We start from the raw sequence: 18639 nt of genomic DNA on the forward strand, positions 1-18639 counted from the left end.
ATAAGGCTTTTCATACTGGGATAATTTAGCCCCTTTTCACACACACATTGTTAACCCAGGGTTAACCTAAACCCAGGACTATACGATTCACACTGTACTTCTACTAGCCCTGGGTTAAATGTCCGTTGGAACTTGTGACTAATGTTTATATTCTAGAATGACGCGTGACTACTCTTTAACAGTAAGCAGCAATGTTAAAATGTCACCATTAGCAAGGCTTTATGTGAGAGTGGTGCTGAACCCCTAATTTTTTTAGCATTTGTTTGAGTTGTTCCGTTGTCCTCGGCATAGCTTTACTGACAGATGGTGGAAAACCTTTCCGTTGCGGCATGTTCCATCTAGTTTGTACGGTGGCCCTGAAGTGCAAAACACAACAGCAAATCAAAAATCACAACTGCAAAATAAAAATCACAACAGCAAAATAACGAAACAACAGCAAATCAAAAATCACAACCGCAAATAAAAAACACAACAGCAAAATAAAAATCACAACCGCAAATCAGAAATCACAACAGCAAATCACTAAACACAACAGCAAATCAAAAATCACAACGGCAAATCATTAAACACAACAACATTAATTTCTACCGGAAATTAATTTCTATCGGAAATGGCATCTGTCTCTTCCCAAGAGCGTCACTGATTGGAGGCATACAGTGGGAGAGACAGGGGTCGGCAACCCATGGCTCACGAACCGCATGCGGCTCTTAAGCTCTTCTCTAGTGGCTCTGTAGCTTTGTCAAAAAATATGGAAGTGAATAACATTTCTTTACATTTTGCTATCATTGTTGTAGGTGTAGCAGAGCTGAAGTAATTGCTCATGTGAGTCAAAGCGTAAAGCCATAGGCAGCGGGTAGCAGGTAGCTGAGCGGTTGCAGGGGCTATGTCACTCCCCCGAGACCTGGTTAAGGAGCGTTGTTGCCGACGGGCTAACGCAATTTGCCTTTAGCTCAACTGGTAACAACGCTGGCTTTAATGGGTTGGCAGCGAGCAGTGAACTTTGGTTCGAAACTCGCTTGCTCGCTGACTCCTGTTAACATCTAATACACAACGCAGTAAGAGACCACCCGTTACATAGGCCTAAAGTCATCCTTACAATGCAAAATTCACGACTTTCTCAATGTTATTAAATAACTTTACCATGCTTATATAATGTCAGTATAATTTTTTTTTGTATTGTAGCAGTCACATGCTACCAAATATATTCTCATCAACATGATCACATGAGTAACTTTAGAGATTTATTTTAACGTGGGTTTTCCCCCATAAAGACAGCTGACCGAATGCATGTGTCAGCCTTAACAGTCACCGACCGTCTTTGCTAGGTTCGAGGTAAATTAACTTATTGATTATCTAAGTGCCTTAGATAAAACATAAAACTTCACACAGGGATTTCATTTTTTATTATTATTACACCTGACAGCTAGGGTTGCCAACTTCCTGAATTGAAAATAAGAGGGGGGTGGGGCGGGGGGGTGTTGACTGAGGAGCTCCGACTACTGTGGACCTATAACAAATACGGGTCTTACACCTGCATTACCCTTCAGTTGTAGACTTACTGTATCTAAAGATATACCATAAAAATGCCCACATACTTGGTTGTGAGAAGTCCTATGCATACCATACATAATAACATCAAGGAAACTGCAATGGCTTCAACCATTTACTAGACATGCATCTACAGGCCCATGTATTAAGACAAGCGAAGACACAAACTTGAATTTGATCAGTTTTGGATTTTTGAGTGTATTTTTGGATTTTTGTACAGAGTATCATTCAAGAATTTATTTGGACTGTGCAAAACAGTTTAACATACATTGTTTTCTCATTTTTTAGAATAAAACAACTTTTTTTTTTTTTTAAGAAAAAAAAAAAATAAAGTTTGCAGTGCATGCTGCTCTGATTTTTTGTTGGATTGTAATAGCCAAAATATCTCCAGACTACTGAAGTTGAGTGATCTTTCTTGTCGACGATGTCATCATCCTTCGAGCTGGTCATTGGCACTGTTTTTTCTTCGGTGTCGCTCATTTCGCTTATTTTGCTTATTCCCCTCCAACTACAAGCCCGTCAGCCAATCTGTCTGTAAACAATACCACGTGCTGGCCTGAATTTATACCTCTCACCGTGCAACCTAACATGCGCAATGCATACCTCTATTCCTGCGACATGATTGGCAGTTCGTGATTCATTTCTAAGTTAGTATCTAAGCATGTAAAGTAATTAAATCGAACATTTGTTATATTCCTATCGAGGAAAATTATATCGTGATAATTACTGTTATCGTTTTAGCCCTACTTTTGAGTAAAACAGACCTGGTATTATGAAAGAATTTCAATCAGCGCTGTCAGGTGTATCGTAGCAACGCTGACAGTGCTCATGCGCGTTTTCTGTTTGGATAGTGGAACATAACATGACAGACACAAGCTGAGGGAGAGTAGCAGGGTTTCCTTCTATCTCATACAAATCGCCTTAATAGTCTAACCTGTAATATTTCTCTCCCATGGATTTGCACTGAAGTGATTCTCAAAACTACGGAATAAAACGCGTCCCGTATGAGTTCAATACGGAACACGTCTTTTAGTTTCCAATTACGGGGTGATTCTGTATTTTACGGGACTGTTGGCAACCCTACTGACAGCACAACTCTTCGCTATCACTGTTAGGCTACTGGGGATCCGTTGATATGTGGCTAAACTGATACCTAGCTGCTAACTCTAGGTAACATTACTAGCCTGCAGATTACCCATACAATCGTATGGTCTTCCCCGAATCGGACAGGTTACCTTTACAATTTTTTTAATTGTAGTCGCACAGAATCGTTACTGTAGACATATATTATTTAATATACATCTGATAGATCATGTAAAAATTATAAAATGTAAGATTACATGATGATAACACAATAAAACACACTGTCGAGAATGGTCAATTTTCTGTTGGTAGGCTACTGGTTAGGCTACTGCCTGGTGGCTTTCTGCCACCAGCTAATGCTCACGCGCCGCAATGTTTGTAAATATAGGAAATGCAAAGTTAAAGTACCAAATAATCATAAATAGCCTACCGCAGTCACCTTGTGGTAAAACATGAATGAATGCTCATTTAGACCTATTAGCAATGCTGATAGGTTAATTTAGACCGATACGCTGTGGTAGGCTACCTGCATTTAAAGGGCTCAAATAGGCTGTTTTTTTGCGGCTCCATACAGATTTTTTTTTTCCTTTCTGGCCAAAAATAGCTCTATAAGGTAAACGTTGCCGAACCCTGTCCTAAGACGATAAGAAATGGAACTAACCTTTCTTCCCGCTAAGAAAACATTGAGACTTCCGGTAGAAATGAATGTCATTGTGTTTAATGATTTGCTGTTGTGATTTTTTATTTGCCGTTGTGATTTTTGATTTGCTGTTGTGTTTAGTGATTTGCCGTTGTGATTTTTGATTTGCTGTGTTTTTTTTATTTGCGGTTGTGATGTTTATTTTGCTGTTGTGTTTTTTTATTTGCGGTTGTGATTTTTGATTTGCTGTTGTGATTTTTGATTTGCTGTTGTGTTTTGCACTTCAGGGCCACCGTAAGTTTGTCTTGAACAGACTTTTCCGACCACAAACTCAGGAGCAATGCCGTTTCCGCCTCCGACCAATGTGATCTTTTTAAGTCTTTTTCCGGACGTATTATTGTTTTAAGTTACCTAGCTTGCTCTAACTACCCAGCAAACTTGCTCAACCTGCGTTGTGTAGAATACTCTGTCCCAGCTCGGGTCTGCTTTCCGTCAGCACACAAGACGGTGTAGTTTATTTAGCTGCATAAAGGGTCAGCAATCACAATGTTTGGGAAGGGCATAAGACAGTCTGGTCCTCCTAAATGAAAGACATTTAAATGTACTGTATGTAAATATAAATGTATTGTTAAGTGTACTGTATGTAATTATATCATATTAAAGTTTTCGCCACGACGGCGGTCAATTGACAAAACATGTTAAATGGTCGCAAAAATGCGATTTCTAGTGCAATTTATGCATATTACTTCTAGCGAACGATCTAGGCCTACAGAACATGCCATATGATGATAATACGATTTTAATAGGCTAACTTTTATTGCGGACCCGCTATTTGCCTCACCTACCCGCAGCAGTCTCTCTTCCTGCTGCAGATTACTCACAATACATTTCCTACAGCACATAATGAATACAAAATAAAAGTCGCTGAACCCATTTGTGCAGGACTTAACATTTAATGTTAATATGTGAACTGATTAACCCCGTTACACTAGGTAGGCTACTTTTAACATCTGAATGTTGCCGGTTTTGGTTAGTAGTAGTTACAACGTTAACATAGAGCATGTGCGTACTGTAATGACGTGACGAAGAAGTCGTGTGTTTGGACAACAAAAACGTGACGCAAGGTCCATTGTTTACTTTAGCCCCGTTTCACACTGGCACCTTTTAGCCCGTTTTTAGTCGATTTTCAGGGGATAACCCCGCAAACAGGGCCAGCAAGGCCCTGGCCCGGAGCAGGGCCAGCAAGCCCTAGGCTAAAGTCGGGGTTATCCCACTTTGGAATGTGCCAGGATTGTGCCAGTGTGAAAGCTTTCTTAGCCTGGGGCTAAGAATGCTTTTAGCCCTGGGCTAAGTGCAGTGTGAAAAGCCTATATCACATCATTAAAGGCTGGGTCTTTGGACTGAATGCGCTATTGCCAAATATAAGTCCAGTGATATCACCACATCTGATTGCAATAATTGCCACACTATTACCAGAATTTTAGATGAAATTCAGTTTATGTGCCATGCTCATGGGCACAATAACAATTGCTGGGAATCCAGAAATCCAACCAGCAACCTTTACGTTACAAAATCAGCTCACCCCTGTACCCCATGCCTGGCACAGCCAAAACTGCACTGCACAAAGAGTACCATCTCCTGCCAAGCTCTAGTTCACTTAATTAAAGACACACATTTAACATTTCAAGCAATGGAATAGCCTTTTGTTTCCAGGTACAAAATATCTAAATGTCATCTAATTAAACATATATGCTTCTACAGTGCTGGATTCAATGTGGGGGACAAACTGGATCTATCCTGTAATTTGTGCTAACCAGCATGCTGCATGACATTGCTATCTTACAAATAAATTTAACAGAGGAAAAATCTCACAAAGGCCTGGTTATAGGCAGGTTTTCTGGGGCATATATAGTATATTCACAAATAATATTGGATTAAAAATAGCTTTTTAGAAGGTATTAGATAACCATAAAAATGGCTGGCTTTACAGAAGACAGTATACAAACTAGAACACTGTACACCATCCAGTTCTACCCTGTGATGACACCTGTCTCATTTATCTATATGTTCCAGAGCCCTTGCAAATTGTGATTGATTCAGTCCTCCCTGTGTTTATTATTATTTATGTCTGACATTAACACATCTGACATCAAGAGTACAGGAGGATATATATCTAACAATATTGGTTGCTTTACCTATAACTTGTGCTTCCAGCCTCATGGATGTTTTGTATGTCAAACAATATTATGATGTCACTATGACTTTGAAAATACCAATACCAATATAACTCCACAAGACTGAAAAAATGCATAACACTTTCAAATCTTTTATGCATAATCATGGAGGATTCTCTTGTAAATCCATCACCCTCTGACCATATATTGCTACACGTGTTAATGACCCTTGTATGAGAAATTCAATCAAACACAATGCATATTTTGTATTATTCAATATTTGCTATACAGAAAACAAATATACAACAAATATACAAAATTAGCTTTTAACATTCATATTACAAAATCTAATAGTGCATCCTGGCAGATTAAATTGTATTGTGGAACATGTCACCAATCAGATTTTTTCTATAAAACATTTTATTATAAATTATGAAATACTGCATACATACATGGATAATGTGACTTTGTAAATGCTACTTCAAACATAAAAAAATCTCTCAAGCATGAATTATCTCAGAAATAATGAACATAACGTCAGGTTAAAGAACATTACAATGTTGTATTGTTGGGCAAACCGTTTAAACGCTGAAGGATATAATAAATTTGTATGTGTATTCCATGACAAAATATTAAGACACAGTAAATGGCACATATCTCAGCTGTTGCCATGGTGAAATATTAAACCATTTGCGCAACATTATTGTCTTCATTTATATATAAAAAATTATTTAAACCAAAAGTTACAACATCGTAAATCTACAACTGGATTAAGTCAGTCTGGCACAATCAATCCATACACTACATGACCACTTTCTATTTATACATCAATTCCCACTGTCTTGACTAGAGGCTGTAATCTGGCCTGCTTCCACAAAGTGTGAACTAATCACTATTGTACTCACCTATAAAACAAACAAAAAAAGGTAAAGAATACCCGTTATTTAGTCTGTGTTTGCAAATCACAGGGCTGACCTACTTCTCAGACTCTTTTTCACTTCACACATACTCTGCTAAAATCCATAAATTAAGGAAATTAACTGATGGGGCCCCAGGCAACTTTGTAAGCTATTTAAATCTTTAAATTTACAACATATTCTGCATACCTCGTGTAATTGAACTAACTCCGGGGTTGTTACTTTAATGAGAAAAAAATTAAGTCTTGCTTCGAGTTTGCACTCCGACGACAACAAAAGCTTTCACCTGGAGGGCAAAAATTCCTCACGACCTCACCCTGTTAAGGCAAAGGTAGAGAGACAGAGATTGGATCTAAGGGCCGGCCTGACGCATAAGCGAACTAGGCGGCTGCTTGGGGCCCCCAGAGCACTTGAAATGTCCCACAAGAGAGCTTGAAATGTTTTTTTGTGATATATTTAGGATTGTCAAAATAACGATTAATTTCAATTAATTATAGAAAAAATAATGCATCAAAAAACTAAGGCAGATTAATCACACTCTATGATACCCCTTGACCCCATACGTCACTGTGCATTTAAGCAATATCACACAAGAGGGAGTGCTGTTATACTGAATGTCAGCACGGCTGTGATTATCTTCGGCACTCGGCTTGCAGCTTCATACCTATGACCAAATCACAGCCGTGCTGATATTCAGTATAACAGCACGACCTCGAGTGTGATATTGCTTTTATGCAACAGTTCTACAAACAAGGCTGTTTATCAAGTAACGATAATTTGAGACAAATTATGTTTTTTGTTGTTTATTCGGCTCTGCCGACAAAAACAGTTCCTTCAGTATTACATTTACACGTGTTGTCAAGCAACACATAAAGTTTCTTGACTGCAGGTTAGTTAGCTAGCTAGCATGCTTCCTGCTTTTTATCATACACGAAAAGGCTAGCTAGCTACTTTCTTTCATACCTGACAGCAGGCTCGCCAGTAGGGGTGCAACAAATAATCGACATAGTCGACTAAAATCAATTACCAAATTAGTTGCCAACTAATTTAATTGTCGATTAGTTGGTGACATCATCGTGTGTGTTTTTTGTGCTGACTCGGAATGCTCAGACATGTAGCCTAAGCTGCGTTGCTTTACTGGAGTGAACAATACAGATGGCAACATCTTCACGACCAAAGAACTCAAAAGTGTGGCAGCATTTTACTCTTAACCCTTTCGCATGTAACTTATTTTTTATGCTCTGTAGGCGTGTTATGTTACATAGTTATGTTTTCATGTTTTTTTATGCTTAAACCAGAGCCCGTCTCTGAGCCCTTTTGAACGGCTCTTTGGTACGAACGAAGGGATCCGAGTCGGATTTATTGTTGCGCCAAAATTTTGCCTGCCCCAAATTCACTTCCTGGTTAAGGAGCAGGAGTTGTAACCAAATGGTTACGAGAGAGAGAGAGAGAGAGAGAGAGAGAGAGAGAGAGAGAGAGAGAGAGAGAGAGAGAGAGAGAGAGAGAGAGAGAGAGAGAGAGAGAGAGAGGATGGCTTTCTTGCAAGTGCAAGTGCCCTCATTGAATTAGTCCAACTTCAAGCTAAATTTAAAAGGCGATAGATAAATAAGAGCCATTGAGTAACTGTGTGCTTTATAATCCGAATAGTAGGTTATTTGTTTCAATAATCGATAAATTATTCGACTATCAAAATAGTCGTTAGTTGCAGCCCTACTCGCCAGCTACTTTTTAAACATACACATAAAGGCTAGCTATACGGTAGGCAAGCAAGCCACTTTTAATTATAGCCCACTACAGGCTAGCGAGCTACTTTTTAGCATACATGGATGGGCTACCGGTAGGCTTGCTAGCTAGCTATTGTATCCAACTGTAGTCTAGCTAGGTTCTTTTATATCATACATGAAACGTATCCACATTATATACTAGGGATGTGCATCTCCATCACTGAGGCAGATGCGATACACATCTCGATGAATTGCCAACAATCCGATAGCTACATTAAAGATACATATGAAGCAACTACTAATGCGATACAATTCACCCCTATTGCGATGCAGTGCGATTCGACACGATTTGACTCAACAGAACGCAATTAAACGGGATACGATGCCATGCAAAAGAATATGATGCTATGCAATTCAATATGGTAGCTACAGATAGTTTGATTTCATTTCTTCTTCTTAAGCAGACAGCAAATCATAAATTAACAAAAAAAAAGTGCCATTTTTACTTCACATATTTGTTTCGTGCTGCCTGTGTACTTTATAGTGCGTCTTGTCAGACTGTCCGTCTCTCTTGAAAAATCCGAAGTGTCGCCAAACATTAATTTGTAGCACTTCGGTGGAACATGCAGCTCTTTCTCCTCCACGATGATATGCGACTCGCCCGGACACGCGCGAGACTTGGCCGAGAGAATTGGCGAGAATTGGCCACTAACAGCAGTGGAGATGAGACAGCACGCTTGAGAAACAGTTTAGAGAGGAGGAGTCAATCTAAATCTAAAATTATTGGTCACATTCCTATATAATTAAGGCATAGGACCTCTAGTAATAATTATATATAAATAAATCGGATTTTACCGATGCAAAGATATTAGAAACGATGCATCCCGAGCAGGGCTGAGCCGATGGCTGATTGCAGAGGGGGCGGGGACCTGTAGTGGGCCCTTATACAACCTATTATAGGCTGCATGAAGATTCAAGACACATCCAAGGGGAAACTTACGGAGACGGAAGGGCGGAACGGAGAGAAATGCGGATTACAATGAGGTGTGCTATTTCAGCACACACCTCGTTGCGTGAGACCATATTTAAATAGGCTACCGCGGCTCCGTCAGCAGTGAGGGCGATGGGAAATAAAACAAGACAGTCGGCGATCGCCTAGTTCCTAGGGACTCGAACAGAAATTTCTGTTTGTACAGAACAATATTATGTTAACAATATTCAATAGTATTCGCTGCGCCGAGGCAGTGGGGGGCCCCCCAAATCAAATTCTGCTTAGGGCCCTATACTTTTCATAGCGCTTACTCCTGTTTTTCCCTGTTCGATCTTGTCATACATAATAGACCCTATATTACCTAGTTCCATTTATGTATCTGTTTTGATCTGAAACCAATTCTGCTCTGTGGACTACGTTTTAAAATTGACATTAAAAATGCTACGCTTGATAACTTGCGTTTCTCCTGTGACCGTTTATGTTTCCACACGCAGGTAGGCGCCAAACATCAAGAAACAAAATACCGGTAATGAATGAGCAGTAATGAATGCATTTAGGAACGCTGTAATTATAAAGCTTGATGCAACATCTATTATTTACAACTATTTACACGCAAATAAACAAACAGACAAATAAATAAATCAGCTGGCCTGTGTGAACACCTGTACTGCGCAAGGGGAGGAAAAGGCGACACTTCTGCACCGTTACATACTGTGGTTCATATTGCATTATAAATGGTGCAACACAGAGTACTGAAGAACAGATTCGTTTGTCCCAATGAATAGGTATTTATCAGACAGCTTTTATTTTTATTCTTCCGAAAGGAATATTTAGGGTAAAATATATTTGCTCGCTGAGCTAGCAGTCTCTCTCTCTCTCCACGGTAGACATCGCCATCTAGCCGTGTGCTATAACTGAAATGGCGCGTTTCGCTGGAGACAGGTTGTGAGGACACAGAATGCATGTCTATAGACGTCATTTGGTTTCAATGGCCTACAGGACATTTGGCGTTACAATACGGGACATTAGCAAGGGAGAGAAAACTGGAAAAACTGCCACATGAAAATTGTTTACGGAGATCTGCATATTGAATATCAGCATTTCTTATACAGGCACTTTATCAAGAAGTTATACTTCGCTTCAGTAATCACTCTAAGTATAACAGACGAGAGAAGCGTTACTTATTTGGAAACTGGGAGTCTATGCATCGTAGAAAATGCCTGGGGAAATACCGCATCAGACCAAATGACTATGAATGATTAAAATCTGCTTTTCTTCTCTAAATCTATTGAGCGACGTGACAGTGGCCTGACACCGAACAACATCAAATCGTTACACCCGTGCAAACCAGAACTTAAAACCGTTACAGGAATTGATCTGTTTTTATTTCAACAGGAAACAACAAAAACAACATTAATGAATTGGTCGAATCCAGATGATAAATTCGAGAAACAGAGGGAAAATTTCAGTTTTCATCTTGAAATGAGCGAGGGTGCGATTAGGGTTGAGTTAATTGTAGCCTAATCCTTGCCCTGGAGGCGTTTGGAGAGCCTGGAGCAAGAATTCTTTTTTAGGTCTCCTCTGTTATTTCAAAACGGATTATTGCCTTTCTTCTACTCAGAAGAGACCCGGCAGTTTCATTTTAGTAATAAGAAGGACAAGAAGCTAAAACACTCACGGCCGGAGCCACGCATCTGACATTAAAGTCTATAGAAATAAGAGCAGAGAAAAGGAAGGCAAGAGTTCTCTTATGTTCAAGGTAAGGACGCTCTCGCTTCCTGTGTCGCTTTGGTGGAAAGTGCCTGGTCTGGACTAGTCAACACAACACTAACTATAGATCTTTAAAGCAACAGCAACCTTCTTAAAACGAATGCGTGGCTGTTTGTGGCCAGTTTGCGTATATTTTGGCTCGTCACTACGAGGGAATAGGCAGACCCGTGGAATGCTGTGGTAATACATGGCACTTAGTTTTATGAAAACTTGCAGCATTAGAAAATGATTGCCTAACGCAGCCATCAACTGGGATTTACAGAATGTGGCTTGGATTTTTTCCGACTTCCTAAAATGTTTGAAACGGTATTCACGACTTCCTCACAAGTTACATATCAAATGATGCGCTTGCAATACTGAGAAAATCTGCTGTCGTTGAATATCTTCTTTTAATTCAGTAATAAAGGAAGTAGGCTACCTCCGCTTTCCAGTGTGCACTGCTAACGGCGCGAGCAAGGATTCGGATTTGTAATTTGATAATCCTTGAAATATATGTTGCTTAGAATATAATATTGAGATACCACATTAATTATAATACATTTCTTTAACGTGCCGATATGCTATGTTGTTTATAACATCTCTGTCAATATCATCTTTGTTGTAAAAAAAATGGTATGTGTAGAGGACGCCATATTGTACAGTTTGTAGAATTTACCCCTTGGGCACCAATGTGTGTTTTAAGAGGGCAATAAGTAGAAAAGTAATAGGTAGAATGGTTTTATTCTTTGGACAAGATTTCTCAAAGTAGTTTTTACACGAGTCTTGTCTTGTCTTTAAATTATTTGCCCCGTGAAACACTTTAAAAACTAAATTATGTATCTTAGGCTATGTGAGAACAAACATGATAATATAACCTCGTGTGACTAGATGTGATGTAGCTTAACAGTAAGGGTCAAGAGTTGTCTAGTTCGCTCGTGTTATTACTGGAAGACGACGTCTGCAAATAAAAACTCCTGTCAACATCTTTTTCCAAAAAAGGTTTGGACAGGGCATGTATTGCTGGATAGCACGTCCAGTAAAACGGGTATTTCCAGGAGGCTAGCTAGTCAATGAAGACTGGTAAAACTGGTTGTCATGGAACAGACTTCATTAGGTGATGTCATTAAAAAGTCAAGGGTCTTTTTCGAGATCATTTATTTTTGTGACTGCACTGTTGAGAACATCTTAAGGATGTTACAATCGTCATATTAGTTAACAAACAGTTCTGACAACGGCCAATCGTTTCCTTGATTAGATTCGTTTACGTGTGGTTTAGTGACTTTGTAGCCTAATATCTAATTGCGATTTTTTTTCTTCAATGTAATAAGACCGCCCCCAGTCTCAGCCCTGGGTTGTCCCCTTTTATTAAGTCTTCACTTATTCTACCCCACCGTCCGCATTCCCACATCCCACTGTGTTTCTACTTCTCGCGCGCGCATTTGTATCCAGTTCCCCCAACATTAATATCAGTATTTGTTAAAGTGGCCCGTGGCTATACTGCTTCATACGCCCAAAAGTTCTGAGGTCTTTTGAAGTCTTTCTTTCACTGGGATCTGAAACGTGTATCACCCACAGTGTGTATTAAATGAACAGTATTCCTGAAGGCTTCGTGAATAGCGATGCAGCGTGCAATTTCGTAGTTTTTCAGAATCCTCGGCCCCAGGCACCTCGCCTGGAGCAAAGGGCTGAATGGAGCTTTGGCAACCGCCTTCTGTTTACCTTTTATGGTTTAAAAAAAAAACAGCATCGCAAACGACCGGGTTCATCGAGGGAGGACTTGATGAAATTGATCTCGCTGTGCAGCAGTGGAGGGTTCTTTTTGAACCAAAACTAAGCAAATAGAGATCTGCCCAAGTTGAGCGTCGCCGCTGTAACACAGAGCAGCTTACACCTGCCCCAATAATCTTTAAATGGACAGTTTATGTAAATGTAAAGTAAAATTGTTTTAAGAGGTTTGATTAGGTCTTGTGATGCTGAGACGACGTAAAGTGCTGCAAACGAGCAAATGTGAATGTACAGCTTGTATAAGATTTGTTTTTATTGTTTATATAATTAAACGACTAGGCTGAAGAAAACTAACACAAACGTTTTGAATTGGTCAAACGATGATTGATACCAAATGATGACACCTGTCTATGTTATGATGAATAATGTGAATAGTTAGTACATAAATATCAGTATGTAAACCCAGGATGCTACAGAATCTCTAACAATGGTTGTTACCTCTGATCCAAACCCTGCCAGTATGTCATCAGAGAATAAAACCAGTGAGGTTTGTTTGGTGTCAACACTAAACAAAATGTCACTATTTTCATAGACTTTTACTGATACTGATTTACTTTTACTGATTTTACTTTCTCATTGCTCCCAGCCTTGAGAACTGCATACTTTCCAAAGTAACTCAAAGTGTTTAAATGTTTCAGTCTGATTAAGGAAATCTCATTTTTTTACGCATTTCCAACATATCACCGTTTGTGGGGGCAACTTTAGTAATACATTTTTCAGACAAAGCTAGCAAGATCACCCCTTTGAAACATTGTAGATTTGGACACAGCTTGTAAAACAAATTGATATGTATCAATATTGATATGTATTTACAGTATATTTTATGTCTGACACATGCGCCCAAAACTTGCAATTTACATTGCGCTGCACTTCACTTCTTCAGAAGGTGACACCTAGCACTTCTCTTCTATCTGAAATGACTCTCCTTCCATCTCACTAGTGGGATGAAGAAAAGGATACACAGGTACACACATTTAGTGCTGTGGTAATAATGCTAAATGCAGCCAGATACAGAGGTGGTGTAATAGGCTAAGGGTCAGATTCACTGTAAAGGTAGGGTATGGTTATGCTAGAGCATCTCTATTTGCTCACCTACAGGAAAGAAGAAGTATGTCACGCCTGTCTTTGACCCGGTCCCCAGTTTCTCCTCTGGCCACTCAAGGAATCCCTCTACCAGCTCAGCTGACAAAAGCAAACGCCCCGGTCCACATCGATGTTGGGGGACACATGTACACCAGCAGCCTGGCAACCCTTACCAGATACCCAGATTCAAGGTAAGCAGCAACACCATTGGCGAATTGATGAATTGATGAATTCATCATTGATGAATTGGCTTCATTTATTCATTTAATGTTTTGCCACCTTAAACGTCTTCATACACAGTTCCATCTGTTTCATGTTCAGGCATTTTCTAAAACTGAAATGTGTTGATTCAGTGGCAGGTTCAAAAGGCAGTATATTTTAAAAATATGGGTCCTAGATCTTGTCAAATTTTGAATTGCATGTTTGAATATTTTCTGAAACCATACAGGCCATTTAGGTCATTGGTGAGGATGTCTTGTTTCTGCACCATGAATCAAACCACACATTATTCATAAGGTTGTCTTAAAATTCATTCAATGCTCAGTAAGATTTTTTAATGAATTTGAAATATGAACTATAACAGTTTGTTAAAGAAAACAGTTGTTTGAATGTAGTAATCCAATTGTTTGGTCAAATGAATCAGCAAAGGCTACCTGTTGAAATCATGCAAGTATAATGCATATAACAGCTGGAATTCATCCTTTCTACACGCTATGCAAAGGGAAGGAAGAGTGAGAAACAACACTTGATCTGTATTGCTCTATGTGAAAGGGAATTACCAATACATCTAGGGCTATGACTCAAAGGAGGGTTACCTCTAATTTGCTGCCTTAAAATAAGCACATACTGTATGTCAGGTTTCGGGCCTGAACAAATATGTTAGGCAGAGTACTATCTTATGTAATGAACCCTATCTGCCTTTGTGCCTGCAAAGATGTACTATCAATTAAACCATTTATTTTGTCATGATGACGCCAATACCTAATTCAGTATATTTAATTTTGATGACAGAGTTCCTGGATGTCTTAAGTTAAATGAATATACAATCTATAGAAATATTTGATGGGATGATTTTGCAAATGCATTTAAACGTTAACAGACCAGTCAATCAAATTGACAGTATTTGTGTCATAAATGGGTTTGTGGGTTAGTTTTCTACACTAGGAAAATTGCATGTTTCACAGTTTGCGTCTTTAAATACAATCAGTTCATATAAGAAACACAGTTGGTCAGTTACTTTGAACAATATATGGGCACTCTTGAATCTTATCTATGGTAAGTATTTTACAGCTGTAATTAATCATGCCAAGATTAGGATTAACATTTACTTTTGGCACTACTCTGGTGAATTTCATATCATTGTAATAACGTGCATTGAAGTTCATTTTGCTTTTCATTAACACTGAATGAAAAGTAATCTCCAATTAACCCAACAGCACTTTGGTGATTGTTAGCATATACATTTGAGTCGAGGCAACTATTAAATTAAATATCTCTGTGGCAGTGAGCCTGTTGTGTTCAAAAATGCTGGATTTGAATCACACAATTTAGGAAATGACAGACCTGGGTGTGCCTAAGCCTACTGCAGCATCGGCTATGTTTTGAACAGAACAGGCCTGAAATAGAAACACAATCAACAAGTTTAGACGATAACCGTCACTGGCACTCTGCTGAAAAATTAATGCTGCTAAGCTTCACGGTTGCATTAAAATCCAGGTCTAATGATGCTTTTCAAATCCTCCAACTTCTCAAGTTTGGTATTTGAAATCACTCAAGTCACTCACAGTGTGATAAAAGACAATTGGATCACAGTTGAATTTAACAGTTGAATTTAATTTAACAGAGTTTAATGACAGAGAAAAAGTCCATTGATCTCCAGCAGAGCAAGGAAGTCTTTGCAATGGCTGGACTTTTCTTATTCTAAAAATCCTCAGATTGTTCCTGCATGGCCAGAGCCAGTGAAGGACAGAATTCTTTATGCGATTGAACATTAAAAGGTGATTATAAATTGTAAGAAACAAAGCCATGACACTGAGTAATTCTGATATGGGGGCAACTCACGTCATTTCCTCTTGGCTGGTAAAGTGGAAGGACCTATGTTTTCAGCACAGCCCTGTGTCAAAATTCAATGTAAGCACTGATCTTTCTGTGAAGAATTTTAATTTGGTGATTTCTTTTAATAGATTGCTCATTTAATTATGTAGAATGGGAAGAGAAATGTAGTCTAATAACTAATGTTTGGGCATCCATCTTCTTTCCCACAGCCCACATTAGGGGACAGAAATCATGAAAGATTCATGTTGGTCTGTGTAGCTGGTCCTTTAGAGATGTCATTTTAGGGCTCCACTTAGTGTGGGCTAGAGAAGTGGAGAAAATTTGCAGTACCCTAGGAAAAAGACTTATCAATAGATTACTTGCAAATAGCTTTTGTTAGATGATGTTATTGGGTTGCAGTGGCAGAAATATATTTCACCTCACACACAAGTTCTGGTTTTACTCCAATCCCCTATAACACATACAATATTACTCACACACACGCGTAGATACTTACATGCATACACATACTCACACGCACAGCAAGATGTGAATGGCTTGACTTAGTGGAAATAAATGTAGACCCGCTGGAGTCTATCAGCCTAGCATGAATCCAAACACTTGACTCTCACCACACCTCCAGGTTTGATATTGCTTTTAAACTGTTAGTTACAACTGAGACTCAATCTGACATGTATGGGCCCACAAAATGCCCACCTCCAGCCTGCTGCCTCCAGATGGGCAGTCCTTCCCCTTGTCCCCTGTCCTTCAAGCCTCCTTGTCAGGAAAACCCCCACTCACTCTCTGAGAGGAGGGCAGGCCAGCTATCATGTACACTGAATCTACCTGTTTGACACCAAAACAGAGCAACTGGAAGGAAACATACTGTATATATGTGTGTAGAGAGAGCGAGGGAGAGAGACAGAGTGAGAGAGTGGAATGGAGAAAATGGAAGAAAGAAAAGAAAAACAGGCAGCATTTTAATTGCTTTTTAAAAAAGTGGAGATGAAAAACAGAGATGGCCTGGAGTGGTATGGTGAAATTCTAGCTGGAAGAATTGCAAGACCATATGAGAAAGGACCACCTCAGGCAGAACAGTGAGATGAGTATTGGTTTTTTATAAAGCATTTTGCATCGATTTCCAGACAGACAGAAAGAGGGAGAGGGCGAGAAAGAGTGTGCATGCGTGTGCGTGTGTGTGTGTGTGTCTTGGGGGGCATCTTTGCACTGGTAAAACACGAGTTACTCTGGCTTAGAGAGTTAGAGAGAGACAGACTTGATCCCACATCTGGGGTTCATTCTATGCCCCAATGAAGCCCTGAGAATCAGGTGTTACGCACTTATAAAGGAGGGGATATCGACTTATTCTGTTCAATTGGTTTCAGAGATTTACAGCACAAAGTTGACATAGCTGCACACGCTGAGATTCCTGTAGTGGCTTTATTGCTGTTCTTATTGCCAGTAACAGGCTTTGACATATGCAAGGCACATGCAGCTAGCATGAATCCCACTCTCATGTGATGTCAGCTGTGGTGCAAATGCAAAGAGCTGACACAGGGTACATCACTGCGACAATATCAGTGAAAGTTTGTCATAGCAGCAGCTGTTTCCACAGGAGCTCACTGAGGACACAAACAGCAGCTGTAGAATTCTTGGATACCTAGTTTTCAATTGCATTATGTAGACACTATCCAAGGCTACAGTGTAGAGAGGATATCACTGTGTGTATGCTTTATTTTACAATTTAATTTTATACAATTTAAGAAATGTGTAAGCTATTTAAGACATAGTGATGTCCATCTGTTGAATTTGAAATTTGATATATTGAACTTTTCTTTGATTGTCCCTTCAGAGATATTGTAACAATATAGTAATAATACAATAATAGTTGAAAGCATGTCGTTTTCCCCAAAGGTAACAGGGTTATAGTTTATGCTGTACAAATTTGATTGACAATAATATGGTTTCATGAGACAATTGTGAAGATTTCCCACATGCTAATAGTGTTATGTGTAATACAGGTAAAGGGTTTTGTCTTGAGGGTTTTGTTTCAGCAATCTACTAAAATTAACATGGTTTTATTAAGTCATTTAGCAAGTCAGAGAAGCATTGTATTTGCGTATAAGGGGAACAATATTTCAGATTTATTGGTGTGATATATACGTAGATCAACTCTACATTTTATTCATTGTTGTGAATCAATCCTGCAGTATCAATTACTCAGCCCTGACCTGACCTCAAGTAGTCCTTGGATTCATTATTGCTGTGTATATTATAACTGTAGGTTAACTCATTAAACTTCTTCTAAGAACAAAGAAATTAATCCCATTTTTTAAAAATACATCAGTGTCAGAGTTTCCGGGGAAAGGACCCAGGCACAGACAATGCAGACAGTACGAAAAGGCAGTTCATTAATGACAAATCTAAAAATCTTAACCAAAAGTAAAGTCAGAAACACAGTCCAAGTCAATAACCAAAAATCCAATAGAGAACAGGCAACATCCAAAAACAGTAGGAAAAAACAGAAATCCGGAACAGGCAGAATCAGTAATAGGCAGAGACAGAACAGGCTGGTTAGCTAACAAAGAAACAAACAAACGCAAGACCAAAAGATACTGAGACAATCTGGCAAAGAACAAAGAAAAGAGCAGGGTATATGTAGGCAGGGAGATGATGAAGTGACGAGACAAAGGTGTGTGGAACAGGCTTCAGGTGATAGGCGTGGCTGAGTAACAGAAGGGTGGGGAGGCAGGCGGGACAAGGAAACACAGGGACCTGTAAACAAAAACAAACACACCCACACAGACAGACAGGGAAAAACACAGAACAGGAGGGCCTCAGGCAGAGGTACAGAGCAAGACAGCAGCACAGAAAATGGATACTGTCCAATCATACCTAAAGGCAATGTGTA

The 18639-nt window shown here is 39.3% G+C and overlaps 1 protein-coding gene across 2 annotated transcripts in view; it reads left to right on the forward strand.

Annotated features, from left to right (window-relative positions):
• The first annotated feature begins 10677 nt into the window (after positions 1-10677).
• The window catches only part of LOC118788210 (BTB/POZ domain-containing protein kctd15-like), a 28838-nt gene continuing 20876 nt past the window's right edge, over positions 10678-18639 (forward strand). Inside the window, exons 1-2 of one of the 2 annotated variants that reach the window (XM_036544160.1) lie at positions 10678-10836; positions 13710-13885. In XM_036544160.1, the coding sequence (XP_036400053.1) occupies positions 10828-10836; positions 13710-13885 (185 nt within the window). In that variant the 5' untranslated portion in view covers positions 10678-10827. Of the gene's footprint in view, positions 10837-11141; positions 11154-13709; positions 13886-18639 lie in introns of those variants that run through there. The other variant, XM_036544161.1, reaches the window with a different exon arrangement.

Source organism: Megalops cyprinoides, chromosome 13, assembly GCF_013368585.1.
Source record: "Megalops cyprinoides isolate fMegCyp1 chromosome 13, fMegCyp1.pri, whole genome shotgun sequence".
Classification (NCBI taxonomy): Eukaryota; Metazoa; Chordata; class Actinopteri; order Elopiformes; family Megalopidae; genus Megalops; species Megalops cyprinoides.